The sequence below is a fragment of the Lathamus discolor genome, chromosome Z, assembly GCF_037157495.1.
Source record: "Lathamus discolor isolate bLatDis1 chromosome Z, bLatDis1.hap1, whole genome shotgun sequence".
Taxonomy (NCBI): domain Eukaryota; kingdom Metazoa; phylum Chordata; class Aves; order Psittaciformes; family Psittacidae; genus Lathamus; species Lathamus discolor.
In genome coordinates, this window is record NC_088909.1 from 46,601,538 (window position 1) to 46,615,756 (window position 14,219).

Below are 14,219 nucleotides of genomic sequence, written 5' to 3' on the forward strand. Positions count from 1 at the left end.
GAAGAGATGTATTCTGAGTGGCAGTGACTAAAATATATTTATAAATGAAGATGATCTAGATCTGGTAAGATTATTCAGCCAGTCACTTTCACTGTATCAGTCTCTTCTAATAATTGGAAAAGGAAATAATAAGCTGATGAAAGTAAGTGATAAAGAAGATAAAGTCAGTAATTTTTTCTTCTAAATGAGGGGCAATAAATCTATCTTTTTTTTTTGGCAACTGGACCATCACTGATTTGGTTAAGTTACTTTTAGAACATGAGGTCTTTTTCCCAAGTTAATAGGAATGTTTCCTCTTTTGCGTTGATGCCTGACACTAAGAATCATTCCTGTGTTTCAGATTACCACTGTTGGTCGAGTTGTGGCACAAGGATAAAACAGCTAAAGACTTACTTCTAGGGATGGCGAGACTTCAGCTTTCAAATGTTTTGGCTTCAGAAAAAACCCGGTTCTTGGGTGGTAATGGTGAACAGTGCTGGCGTCAGACTTACAATGAAACAGTCAGTGTCACAGCAGCACAAGGGTATAACTATTTAAGAAACCCTACTTACTCTGTAGCAAGTCTTGGAGAATTGTTTGCTTAGTGTTTACTTGAATATGGGCAAACTGCAATATAGGCTGCAGGGTGGGAACAGGCGTCCAAGTGATTGAAAGTTAAATTGCCCCAGGCATATTGTGCTACCCCAAACCACTACCACAGTCATCATAATAGACCTTTATATAATCATGATCTTCTGTCAGATTTACAGATTAAAAAAAATAGCTGGAAAAAATGTTATTGAGGCACCTTCCTGAGGAAATTAAATACTTAACAATTGCAAAACACTGCTGATATCCCAGAAAATAGTTAAGACTAATTATCCATAGTATGCTTTTAGATGCTACTGATGCTACTGACTTCAGTGAAAGTTAGAAGAGCAAGTATATTCATAGAGTAGAAGAGGTTTTCGGTTTCAAAGTTATACTCTGTGATAGTAGCAGGGGCTTGAGCCTGTGTATGTCAGAAGGAGTAATGCTATTTGTTAATGTTTTATCTGAAGATAAATGTTCATTTACCTAGAGGAGTGTCGATCCTTTTTATGTATCTGAAGAAACGTATTGATAGTTATTTCTGTCCCGTGTCCTTATTGGAAATGTGAAGTGTGCTAGTATTCAGTGTCTAAACCTAATCTTTTTCTGTGTGATAATGGAACTTAATTATGCCTTTAGAAATTAATGTAATTGCTATTAAGACTGAGGTCGGGTTTAAACCTCTAATCCTCCAGATAATTAAATATATTTGATGCTCGGGAAACTTCAGGTTACTGACATAGAGACTGATATACCATCTCCCACCCAATTGGTAAAAAATTGATATCTGATTTTGTTTTAACTTTTCTGTGTGAAAACCAGCATGGCCTGATTCTGTGAAGAGTTACTTTATGATCTCACTGTACATGAAGGCTTACACTACACGAAGAAGGTTGCTGAAATGAAATCTGGTTTTGCACAAAACTTAATAACCACTAGATGGCATTCTCAGAATGTCATCAGGTCTCTGCATTTTGGTGTGCTGCTGCGCTGCTAGCTTTGCGCTTGTTGGTGTATTGTTCTTTTTATACTGATATGTTAAACTGACTCTATTACTCAGATTTCTCAGGTCCACTGAGTTGAATCTTCTTTCCTTTTTTAAACAGTGACAGTTTTAAGAATCTGATACAGTATTTTTTGTTAAATTACATGAAATAAAAATGTTTCTGGTGGGTTTTTTCCCTTGCAAATAGCTGTGTAGAGGACTACACTTCTGTAAAAATATTTTAGTATTGTTTTTCTGTATTTTCTGGAAGAGAATTTGTATGAAAACTACAGCCATGGTTAATTCCTGCAGCCTTGTCGCAAATTGCTTGATAAGTAATGCTTCAGCTTCTGCGATTTAGGTGGCTGTGTAATTGCCTTTGCATCACTGTGTGGTTATAACTGAAATGATAGTTTTGTTTCTGACCAAGTACAGGTCTGCACTGCCGTCCACTTTCATGTTAGACTAGTGATAACTTTCAGTTACATGATTTGTGTGTATTTCTTCTCTTAATATAATTCTGTGCAGAAAAATACCTTTGGTTACTGCATTTTGTCAGTGAGTAGAGATGAGGCAGCCAGAGACAAACTGTTCTACTTAAGCAGAAACTGTGACTAATTTGAAATTAATTTACTAAAAATACCTGTTATCTAGACATTTTTTCACTGTACAGGAGCAGGTAGTACTTAACCTATAAGTGTATTCAAAGTTGTCAGTCCTGTGTGCTGAAGCTTTCAGAAATGAGCTTTTTAGTAAGTCTGAGGATGGCTTGCCACACATAATATGCTAAATGACTTATACTGTGGATAGTAGAAGGTTACCGATAACATTTTAAGAATTCATTGAGTGTCTTGAACAAAGTCAGCTCAATACCTGTATTTAGTCAACATAATCGACATCAACATAATCAGCAGTTATAGTAAGCTGTTAGTTAAATAGGTTTCCAATGAGAAGTTATCTGTTGAAGTCAGAAAGCTTACTGAAGATGTATGTCAGTCCCTGAATTAAAACAATATACATGGGAGAGCATTTTTGTGCTGTCACATAGGCAAACATTTAGAGCTTACATGGAACCTTTTAGCACTTCAGCTTTTTGGGTTTGTGTGTTGTAATTCATTTTCTGTATTTTAAAGACAGTTTTTATTAACACTGTAATGCTATTTATAGGTCAGGCAGCAGAATAGCAGACCTTTCATATGCTATCACTTTGGAAGACCATGGGCTTGTGAAAATGCAAGAAGTTCTGGTGTCAGATTCTTCTCAAGTAAATTTTACATAAATCTTTTTTCCCCCTTGAATGCTTCTTTGAGAAGTTGGGTTTCCAGTTAAAAATCTAATGTTACTGTATCAGTGTACTGTAGGTGCTGGTCAGCAATGGCATGTCCCTCACATGCAGCCTCGTTGTGCCCAAGAAAATCCTCCAGAACCTCGAGAAACTCTTGAATACAAAGCTGCACTAGAGTTGGAAATGTGGAAGGAAATGCAAGAGGACATTTTTGAAAATCAGGTTTTTATTCTTTATTTCCTAAACTGCATGACTGCCAGAGAAGCTTTAACAGAATTGATGAGAGGAATATTTTTTAAACTTTGCCACTGTTTCAAATAAGAATGTTAAAACTTCATATGTACACAAGGAGGTTCCATGCTTTTAATGCAGAAGGTTAATTCTCTTCTGTATAAGTGACTGAAGTAGGTACTAGGCAGTAAAATGCAGAACACCTTTTGCAATTTCCCCTTACTCCTTATGAATTACAGTAGATACTCTAGATTCAAATTATTGGTGTTAAATATTAACACTGCATTTCTTTATTCTCACTCTAAATCCATTGCTGCGTTTCTATTCCTGAAATCACTCTAGGTGTTTTTAGAGGCACATGCTTCTTCTTAAAAGATAGTCAGAATCTATTGTCTAGTTTTTTAGGGTATTTTTCTTGAACTTGGGATTTTTACTTAAAGGTAAGATATTTTTAACTTAAAGGTAAGCTATGTCTTTCACTATCAAAATCATACCTTGTTACATAAGTAAGTGTACAAAACTTTGTTTTTAATTGTTTTGCTTCAAGGCTTATTTCTGCTAGTACTCTTTCCTTTAAAGTTGCACATCCAACAGTTCTGATTTGGTTTTCTGATTTGGGGGTTTTGTTATCCCTTTTTTTTTTTTTTTTTTTTTTTAGCTTAAAAAGAAGGAAATGGTCCATATGCAAGTACTTGCAGAAGAATGGAAGAAAAGAGAGAGAGAGAGAGAAGCATTAGTGAAGAAGAAGGTAAGGAAACTCATACTTGCTGAATGTCTCATAAATATCTCATTGCTATAAAATTTAACAAGATGCTCTGTAACTATAACATAGAACAAAGGGTCTGTGGTTACTCTTCACACGTGCTGGTATGCTTGCATCTAGTCAACAGCAGTGCAAAAAATTGCAAGTAGCCTTTAATCATACTTGTCCTTTTAGGCCTTTAAGTTAGCTTGCTTTCACTGGGGGCTTTTTAACTTTGCCTTTCACTTGTGCGGTCAAAAAGCACTTCTAAACTCAGCTGTGCATGGAAACTAGTTAACCTTTATTGTATAAAGGCTCTCCATTGTGATTTCTTCATTAAAAGCCATGTAAATCTGTAAACAAATTGTCAGTATTTTATACTGTAGCAAGAGTAAATATTTGCCTGCCAAAACCATTATTTATATCACAAGGAAAAAATGTTTGTTTGTTTTTTGGGTTTTTTTTGTTTGTTTGTTTTTTTGTTTTTTTGTTTTTTTATTTTCCTTTAGGTAGCAGAATATACTGGTTTGGAAGAGCAACTTCAGAAAACCTTGAGAGATCTAGATAAGCGAGAACGGCAGCTTTTTAGTGCTGAATCAGAGGTAAAAAGTGTTTTGTTGTTTTAAAAAATGCATTTTCATGAGCTATTTCTGAGAGTTTTGTTGAATTTTCATATTGACAGTTGTGACCTGTGTAGAACTGAAATAGACACATTCATACCAATACACCTAGGAGCACTAGTAATTTAAGCCAAGTTTTATTGCAACTGTACTTTTTTTATTGAAATGGAAATTCAGTGAATTTAAATGGGTTGCTAGAATTATAGAACTGTAAATTTTCTCTTCTTAACAGATCTAGAGTGTCAGTGGAGACACTTACATAATGTTACCATATCTCAATTTTAAGGTTAGTACTGTCAGGTGAACATTGTACATGTGTACAAGAGTTCTTTACTTCAAACAGTTTTTGCTAGGTTAGCCATTGAAATAGAAGGTGACAAGGAAACCTGGGAGAAACTAACATTGCCCAGGTTTTATTACCCAGCAGTTTGATAGAGTTCCTATTTTATACTACTTTTTTTGTAGTGAAGGGCCAAAGAAGATGTGGGAGAATCCAATAGCTACCATTGTTTCTAGATCTCGCTGAACTTCCCCAAAATGTGGAAATGGGGTGCAAGTACCCAGGGAAACTAGTTGTATGAAAAGAGAAAGAAAGAAAGAAAATAAAACTGTCTGGTTTTGTACTTGATAACAAACTTACAGTTCTACTAGTAAATTGCTGTGATTTAGCAGTCCAACAAACCGTCTCCTCCTTTAGCCCAGGTCAATCTTTTGATCATATCTATCCCTCCTGTGCTTGTGAGCATAGTTAAGAAAGCTCCCATCACATGAACTGGCTTGTCGAGCCTTTGTCGTGTTCAGTACTCAGGTTTCTTGTACCCCTCAAGATGCAGTTTTGCTGTAAAATAGTGTCTTAATTTCCTTTAATATCTATGCAAAAATTCTGGTGATTAGGTTTGGCTGAATGCCGTTCAGTCTGAGTAAAAGTATATATTTTGAGTTTTGTATGTGTTCATCTCAAAACTTGCTTTAAATTTAGCGAAATTCTGACCTGAGGGTTTAGAGGTAATAAAAATCAGTGGATTCCAAAAATATCTAGACAACCTGATGTAGGCTTCATTCAGCAATTTTACAGTTTGAAAAATGGGTCTTTTGGAGAGGTTTCTAATCAGCTAGCAGTTACCTGGGACAGTAACATTGTTCTAGAAAGTTCAAACATGTCAAGGACTGTTTTCCTGGTTAGCTCAGTGAGGAATTCTCTCAATACACTCAGTTTGAATAGTGCAGTCTTACTGACCTGAAGTCATCTTGGTTGTAGTTCTGACTTTATCACTTCTGCAATGAAGGTGTACATTTAGCTTGTTAGTTTGTAGTAGAAAGGTGGATATATAACTTGCCTGTGTAGAAAGTACAGTAGAGATATAGGTAGCTCCATTTTACAATAGTCAAGCAAGAATATATTGTAATTTGCAGGTCATTAGTAAAACTGAAAGCTAATAAAAGAATATATAGCAAACAATAGATATAGATAAATGAAACTTCTGTTGCTGAATTTCTAAAAAGGACAGCAAGTTTTGTCATGAATAGTAGTAACAGTTGTAAGAAAGGCTCTTAAAATAAAGCTCATGCAGGTATGGGTTAATAAAAACATATCTTACTTTTAAGCTTCAAACAGTAAAGAAAGACTTGCAAGCAGAGCATGAACGAAAGCTACAGGAGCTACAGGATTCTGTGCGGCGAGCCAGAGAAGACTGTGCACACCAGATTGAGCTAGAAAGGTCGAAAATCAAACAGCTGGAAGAAGACAAGCTTCGCTTACAGCAGCAGGTAAGTACACTTGAATTTCGGCCTCAACATTTACATACTTAAATACACATTTTTTAAAATAAGCATACTAAGTTGAGCAATGGGTTAGGGGCAAGTGTTTTGTGGCAACTTTGTTATAAATATTTTCTCTGTTTGGTGAGCTGTGTACTGGTATCCATATCTGTCAGTCTTAGTTTGCAATGCAGTGGTTATAATTTTTTTATAACACTGAAAACCAAACAGCAATTACAAGCATACATTACATGTATACTGCTGTTCAGGTTCTACATTTCAGTAACTTAGTAAATTGTTAGCAATTAGCATATAGCAAAACATCTAGGTTAGCTTGACTTTGGAGGTTGTTTTATTGTTCCTTTGCAAAGGAATATTTCTATTCTTGTTGGGGTGGGGTGTGTGTGGAAATTATGTTGTTGTTATGATCTTCTGTTCTGAAAGTAGTAGTTTAATGAAACTGGGGAACTTTAGAGCACATTCTTTTGTCCTGTAAACTAGCTTTTACATTAACTACGAGGCTAGTCTAGCTGATTTTCTTGCCTGTTAAAGCATACTGTAAAATTTTAAAAGTCAGTACAGGCTTTTTTGAACAGTTTTAATATTAGACATTAAATATGTTGTTAAGTAAACCAAGTTTTAGTAATGCACAAATATTTTTCAAAGTACTTAGTTTATGTAAATTAATTAGTTGCTTTGGTAATTTTTCATTTCTGATATATAAGAGTGATAATCCCACAAACAGCTTTGAGTAATTGAAGAACCGTATCAGCTGAAGGCATATTTTTGTATTAGGAAGAGTTATGCTGGGGTTTTGTGGGGTTTCTTGTTGGGTTTTGTTTTTTTGGGTTGTTTTGGTTTGGTTTTTTGTTTTTTTCGGGGGGGGGTGTTTTTTGTTTTTTGTTTTATTAAACATGAATGCTAACTTAGTACTATTCATGTCAGCATATGTTAACCACAGTACAGTGAACTATTTAAATACAGCTAATACAAAAATGCTGCTGATATATAAGCTGCTAGTCTTGGCTATGCTACTGATCAATCATTGAACTGAGATGAGCAGTTTCAAACTGCAAAATGCAGTCCTCTTCAAAGTAATAAGTGGATCACTTCTGCATTATAAGTGTGTTGTGGGCAGCTATCAATGCTGTATCAGTCCAAGCAAGATATATTGCCAATAGTTCTTCATGCTGAAGCGGCCAAATGCCACCACCTATGGGTCATCTTCCAAATTCATTCTTTTGACTCCTATTTGTTTTAGCTAGGTTGCAATACAGTCACAATCACTTTATATTTTCCTGTTCAAAACAGACATACTGTATCAGACCAAAGATGCAGTTAGCTCAACAGTCTGTTGCAGCAATGATGACATTTAGAGGGCAAGAAAATAAGAAATTGGACAATGAGAAGAGTTTTGGTATATCAACAATACCATCAAGAGTTACATATGCCTTCAGCCAGTGGCAGCATTTCATATTTACTAGCCGTCAGTGAAAGCATTCTTCATGAACTCATGCAATCCCTTTTCAAAAGTATTTCCATTTTTAGCATTGCAACATCCTGTGGCAGAGAGCTCTAAAATTTAATTATGTGTTGTATATTTAAAAACTTATTTTTGTTCCTTTTAAGCTCATTGCTTAAGAATCATTTAGTGCTTGTGCTACGTACTGTTCCTGATTGCTTAGGTGCCTGTCGTGCAGTCTCTCTTCCAATACAGATCCCACTGTTTTTTGCTTTTGTATGAAGATCATTCCTTTCAGCTGATCACCATGTTTGTATTCCTCTGTGCTGTTCCTGTTATTTTGAATCTCTTTCATGCTTCAGTATAAGGAGCTGTGTCAGTACACAGTTTTCACGCTTGAATTAGAGTTCCCTAAGTGTCTAACTTATTTGGAAGTAATACACATACTACTCTACTATGCAGGAGGAGATCCTTGAGGCATCCGCCTTGAACATTGCTCTTATTTCCTGAATGAGGAGGTTCTTTGTGTGATTTGTGCAGTTCCCTAATGGAGAGGGACCTGAGCTGTCATAAGAAATACAATTTTTGAGTGTTTTCAGAACCAAACAAGAAACTAAACATTATGGTAGGAGTTCTAGGGAAAGCCAGCATTTTTCATAGCTAAAAAATTAGTTACTGTCTTTGTGATTGGCATCATGTCTGTATGTTTGCTTTAAAAAGCAATAGGTAAAAAAGGAAAGATGGCAAAGAACAATATACTTTTGAAGCTAGCTATTGTGGTTATATGTGTACAGTAACTGCTGTGGCATACATTTTTATATTTCTCTTTAGGAGGCATCTTTCTTACATCAATTCTGTAAGAATAAGAAATGCAAAAGGTGAAACTTTTGAAGAAAAAAAGTGCCCCAGTAAGGAGATCCAAAGAATCAAAATATTTATGTGCTACTGCTTAGTAAGGTTCCGTGGGATAACGCCTTAGAGGGCAGGGGAGCCCAAGACTCTTGGTAGATATTCAAGGGTCACCTACTGCAGGCTCAGGAGTGTTGCATCCCAACTAGAAGGAAGTGCAGCAGGAGGGACAGGAGACCTCCTGGGATGAATAAGGAGCTGCTGAGAAAAACTCAAAGATAAAAAGAGGCTTATAAGAGGTGGAAACAAGGACAGGCGGCCTGGGTAGAGTACAGGGATGTTGTATGGGAAGCTAGGGACCAGCTTAGGAAAGCTAAGGCCCAGTTAGAGTTAAGCTTGGCTAGGAATGTTAAGGATAACAGGAAGGGATTCTATAGGTACGTAGCGCATAAAAAAACAGACTAGGGACAATGTAGGCACCCTGCGGAAGCTTTCGCGAGAACTGGCTACACAGGATTTGGAGAAGGCTGAGGTTCTGAATGACTTCTTTGCCTCGGCCTTCACTGGCAAGTGCTCTGACTGCACCACCCAAGTCTTGGAAGGCAGACGCAGGGACTGTGAGAATGAAGACCTTGGGCCCACTGTAGGAGAGGATCTGGTTCTAGACCATCTTAAAAACCTGAACATACGTAAGTCCATGGGACCTGATGAAATCCATCCGCGGGTCCTGAAGGAGCTGGCGAATGAAGTTGCTAAGCCACTGTCCATCATATTTGAAAAATCATGGCAGTCAGGTGAAGTTCCTAACGACTGGAAAAAGGGAAATATAACCCCCATTTTCAAGGAGAAAATGGATGACCCAGGGAACTACAGAACCAGTCAGTCTGACCTGTGTGCCTGGCAAAATCTTGGAGTAGATTCTCCTGGAAGGCATGCTAAGGCATGTGAAAACCCACAAGGTGCTTGGTGACAGCCAGCATGGCTTCACTAAGGGGAAATCCTGCCTGACCAATTTGGTGGCCTTCTATGATGGGGCTACGGAACTGATGGACAGCAGTAGAGCAGTTGATGTCATCTACCTGGACTTGTGCAAAGCGTTTGACACTGTCCCACACGACATCCTTCTCTCTAAATTGGAGAGATATCAATTTGATGGATGGGCCACTCGGTGGATAAAGAACTGGCTGGATGGCCGCACACAAAGAGTTGTGGTCAATGGCTCAATGTCCGGCTGGAGACCAGTAATGAATAGTGTCCCTCAGGGGTTGGTATTGGGACCAGTCTTGTTCAACATCTTCGTCGCTGACACGGACAGTGGGATTGAGTGCGCCCTCATCAAGTTTGCCGATGACACCAAGCTGTGTGGCTCGACTGATAATCTGGAGGGAAGGAATGCCATCCAGAGGAACCTTGACATGCTTGTGAGGTGGGCTGATGCCAACCTTAACAAAGTTTAACCATGACAAATGCGAGGTCCTACACCTGAGTCGTAGCAATCCCAGGCACAGCTACAGGATGGGCAGAGAAGAGATTCAGAGCAGCCCTGCAGGGAAGGACGTGGGGGTGTTGGTGCATGAGAAAATGGACATGAGCCGGCAGTGTGCGCTCGCAGCCCAGAAAGCCAACTGTATCCTCGATGCATCAGAAGGAGCGTGACCAGCAGGTCAAAGAAGATGACCCTGCCCCTCTACTCTGCTCTTGTGAGACTTCACCTGGAGTATTGTGTGCAGTTCTGGTGTCCTCAACATAAAAAAGACATGGAACTGTTGGAACAAGTCCAGAGTAGAGACACGAGGATGATCAGGGGACTGGAACACCTCCCGTATTAAGACAGGCTGAGAAAGTTGGGGCTGTTCAGCCTGGAGAAGAGAAGGCTGCGTGGAGACCTCATAGCAGCCTTCCAGTATCTGAAGGGGGCCTATAGGGATGCTGGGGAGGGACTCTTCGTCAGGGACTGTAGTGACAGGACAAGGGGTAACGGGTTAAACAGGGGAAGTTTAGGTTGGATATAAGGAAGAAATTATTTACTGTTAGGGTGTTGAGACACTGGAATGGGTTGCCCAGGGGAGTTGTGAATGCTCCATCCCTGGCGGTGTTCAAGGCCAGGTTGGATGAAGCCTTGAGTTTTATGGTTTACTGTGAGGTGTCCCTGCCCATGGCAGGGGGGTTGGAACTAGATGATCTTAAGGTCCTTTCCAACCCTGACTATTCTGATTCTATTATTCTAAGTAGACTTGTAGACTTTGAAACAGAAATGTATTCTCTGAAACATTTTTGCTTAGTATTCTGTTGTTGGATACAGTTTATGAAAATACTGGAATTAACTTAGTTGAACATAAATACAAAGGCAGCGTATGGGACCATATTCTATGATGCAATGCTCCATTTCCATCAGCTGTTTTAAGGTATCCATAGTTGAATAAGATTTAACAGAAGAATGTAAGCCACTCTTAGAAAACATCTTATAAAACATTTATACCCTGTTTTAATATGTTATAATGAAAAAAAAGCTGTTAAACATTTGATTTGCTTTATTTCTTTTTAGCAAAATTATTGTGTTTTGGCATCATTTATCAAGTTAAACATTTTAAGATGAAAAGCAAACCACTCTCTTTGTAAAATCTTCATGAAACTGTGGAAGTACACAGTGAGGGCAGAGGTACATAGCATTAAGTAATTAGTCATTGAAGTCTTTCTACTTCATCCTTTCTTCTAAATCATTTGGCTGTACAAAGTATTAGTTATTTCCTCTTCCAGACATTCCTAAAAAAGTGGTGAACTGAATGAGTAATAAAATTTCATATCGTGGATAACTGAACTGCTAGCTTTCTTTAAGAGATGTGTGTAAATCTGAGTAGTTAGGCTTTCTGTATTTCTTTGGCAAGATGTTATAGAAATGTGAACAGTTGCATTTATAAATCATGATTTTCTGTATATGAAGACAGACATTTTTTTCTTTCCGGTACTGAGCAAAGATCCTCTTTTAAAATTCTTCCTATTGTTGTATGCCTTCATCAAGAAAGCATTAATTGTGAATGTGTAGCTTTCCCTGTCTGTTTTATATCAGATAATTGACAACAAGATGTTTGTTTGAGGGATTAATGAGTAACTAAGTTCTGTAACCTAATACTTTGTGATTGGGTTTTTCTGCTAACTTGTTTTATATCTTGATATCTTTAATGTAGCTCAATGAAGCAGAAAATAAGCATAAAATTCTGGAGAAGGAGTTCCAACAATACAAAGAACAGCAAAGTAGCAAACCAGAAATTAAGCTACAATCTGAAATTAATCTTCTCACTTTAGAAAAGGTATTTTTGATTTTTCTAGTCTTTAAAACTGTCACAATGGGCCATGTAAAAAAATCTTGCATGACACACTGGTTAATTTGTCAATTTTGGTTTATTTTTTCAAACGATTTCTTCAGACTTTAAATATTCAGACACAAATAAGGCCAACAGTGACCTTATTTCTATACAGGAAGCAGTAGAGAGAGAGGTTAAGGCAGAAAAAAACCTAACCTAAATATTTAAATTGCTGCTATCGTGATTTATGCTGGGGATTCTGAGTATTCTGTTTGTAAAACTAAATAAAAATGAAGATTTTCTTGTGAGGCTGAATTTAGACAGGTATTCCATTATGTGCATTGTTTTTTTTTAGTGTTTCTGAAAAGGTTGTTAGCTACCAGTGGAATGGAATCATTGTCATAAGCCTTCAGTAGATGATATTTGCTTAATTAAAACCACAGTTTTTTTATGCTCAGAATTATTGTGAAGTTTGAGTAAAATTGTTGACTGAATAAGATGGAAAATGTTGCACCAGACTTCTTCACATAAAATGCACTTTTTTATATGAACAGTCTGTGTGTTACTGTATGCTTGAATAACTTCTAATAATGCAGGCAAACTATTCCGAATGTATTTGTCTCCATAGACCTTTTAGAATCTTAGCTTAAATATTTTTAGATTCCCTACTTTTGTTAGCTTTAAAAAAAAAAAGTTAAGCTTTAAGTTTTTCAGAAACTTAATGGTGAATAATTTCTGCCTGATTAAAAGAAAATATCACTGCCTCAGAGTTAATTAAAAATGGTTCATTCTTCAGGTTACTGTTTTGTGTGCTTCATAACTGGTTTTGTTTGCTTTAATATGAGGGGTTTTTGTTGGTTTTATTCACGAAATGCAGTGATTTTTATTTTTTTTTTAGTGTTTAACATTTTTTAAAGATTTGTTTAGATAGTAAGATCAAAGATTCACACCAGGTGCATAGATTTTTAAAGAACAATTTACACAGGTATCTATTTCAAAGAAAATAATGTAGCAAATATCTTCCATCAGCTGCAGGGAAGAAAAAGAACTACACACCTTTTAAAGGCAAGATTTATCCATCAATGTTTCTGCTAAATTAGTGTTCATAATCTCACATTAAAAAAAAAAAAAAGAGGGGTTTTGCTAAATTGGGAGACTTAAAATTTACATCAGCAGATTTAGTACTAAAAACTAATTTTTTCTTTTTGTATAGACAGCTATCCAATAAAAATAAGGCTATATTTTAAACAAGAAAATGTTCGTGTGCCATAATATTTATGTTATATTGTATAACAGCTTTAGAAGATGTTGTATGTTGCACTACATAAACACTTTTCTTAAACCAGACCCTTTGTATATATACATCTTTCAGTGATTGTTACTGCTGTTATTGCTTCAGCTGATATGATTTTAATTGCTTTTAGGTTGAACTTGAAAGAAAGTTAGAGTCAGCTACGAAGTCAAAGCTCCACTACAAACAACAATGGACAAGGGCTTTGAAAGAACTTGCAAGGTTAAAACAGGTATGCAGGTTTTCTTTTGTCACATGAGACAACCAAGTTAATTACCAAGGTTGTAATGTGAGACAACCACAAAATGTGGTATTTGAAGCAACTTATAATTACTGTTAACTCCTGGCAGTTTCCATTTTATTAGTGTTTGTCTTTGCGAAATCGAAGCTCTGAGCTACGCTTTTCTGCAAAAATGAGAACAGAAAAATTGATTCTAGTTTGACGTTGAACTCAGGAAAGATCAAGCCTCAGACCTGCAAAGAAGGTTGTCATAGCTAAAAAGCAATCATGTCCCAACCATCTTGGTCAGTTACAGTCCTAACTATTCTGCGTTTTAATTGTCAAATGAATAAAGAGTGAAGATGAGAAAAAAGCTTTTAGAAACAATGGTTCAAGGCTTACTGAATAGTGTAAAATGAAACTGGAAGTGAAACTTCCTCCTGCTTTTGGAAATTCTGATCTCATACTAATGTGGCACGCCTTTTGCTGCTGTGTTTTAACAGAGCTTTTGTATGTGTATACATATAACTTGAAATACTCAGTTCAAACCAGGAATAGCAACTTCATCCTCACTGAATCCATGTGCCTGTAGTTTTTTTTGTCATTGCCTGTCTTTCATGAATTGTAGTAAACATTAGCTAAACAGTATGTGTAAGAATGGCAAGCATTTTCCTTGGCCTTGACAAACAAATTAGTAAATCATTAATCTCAGTTGATGAACAAACCTTGACACAGCCATACAGCTTCAGAAATCAAGTTTTAGGAAAAGGTCTTTGTAATCTGTATTTACACCTACCTTCTGCTTTAGGAAATGTTGGTTGTTTTGGTTTGGGGTTTTGGGTTTTGGGGGTTTTGTCAGGGTTTCTTTGGTTTTTCTTTTGTTGTTGTTGATTTTGTGTGGGGT

At 36.8% G+C, this 14,219-nt stretch overlaps 1 protein-coding gene across 2 annotated transcripts in view; it reads left to right on the top strand.

Annotated features, from left to right (window-relative positions):
• Positions 1-14,219, top strand: part of CEP120 (centrosomal protein 120) — a 45,131-nt gene that overhangs the window by 17,782 nt on the left and 13,130 nt on the right. For both annotated transcript variants that reach the window (XM_065662259.1, XM_065662258.1), the window contains exons 12-19: positions 341-523; positions 2,723-2,819; positions 2,907-3,062; positions 3,730-3,819; positions 4,323-4,415; positions 6,039-6,200; positions 11,688-11,810; positions 13,229-13,327. In XM_065662259.1, the coding sequence (XP_065518331.1) occupies positions 341-523; positions 2,723-2,819; positions 2,907-3,062; positions 3,730-3,819; positions 4,323-4,415; positions 6,039-6,200; positions 11,688-11,810; positions 13,229-13,327 (1,003 nt within the window). The remainder of the gene's footprint in view (positions 1-340; positions 524-2,722; positions 2,820-2,906; positions 3,063-3,729; positions 3,820-4,322; positions 4,416-6,038; positions 6,201-11,687; positions 11,811-13,228; positions 13,328-14,219) is intronic.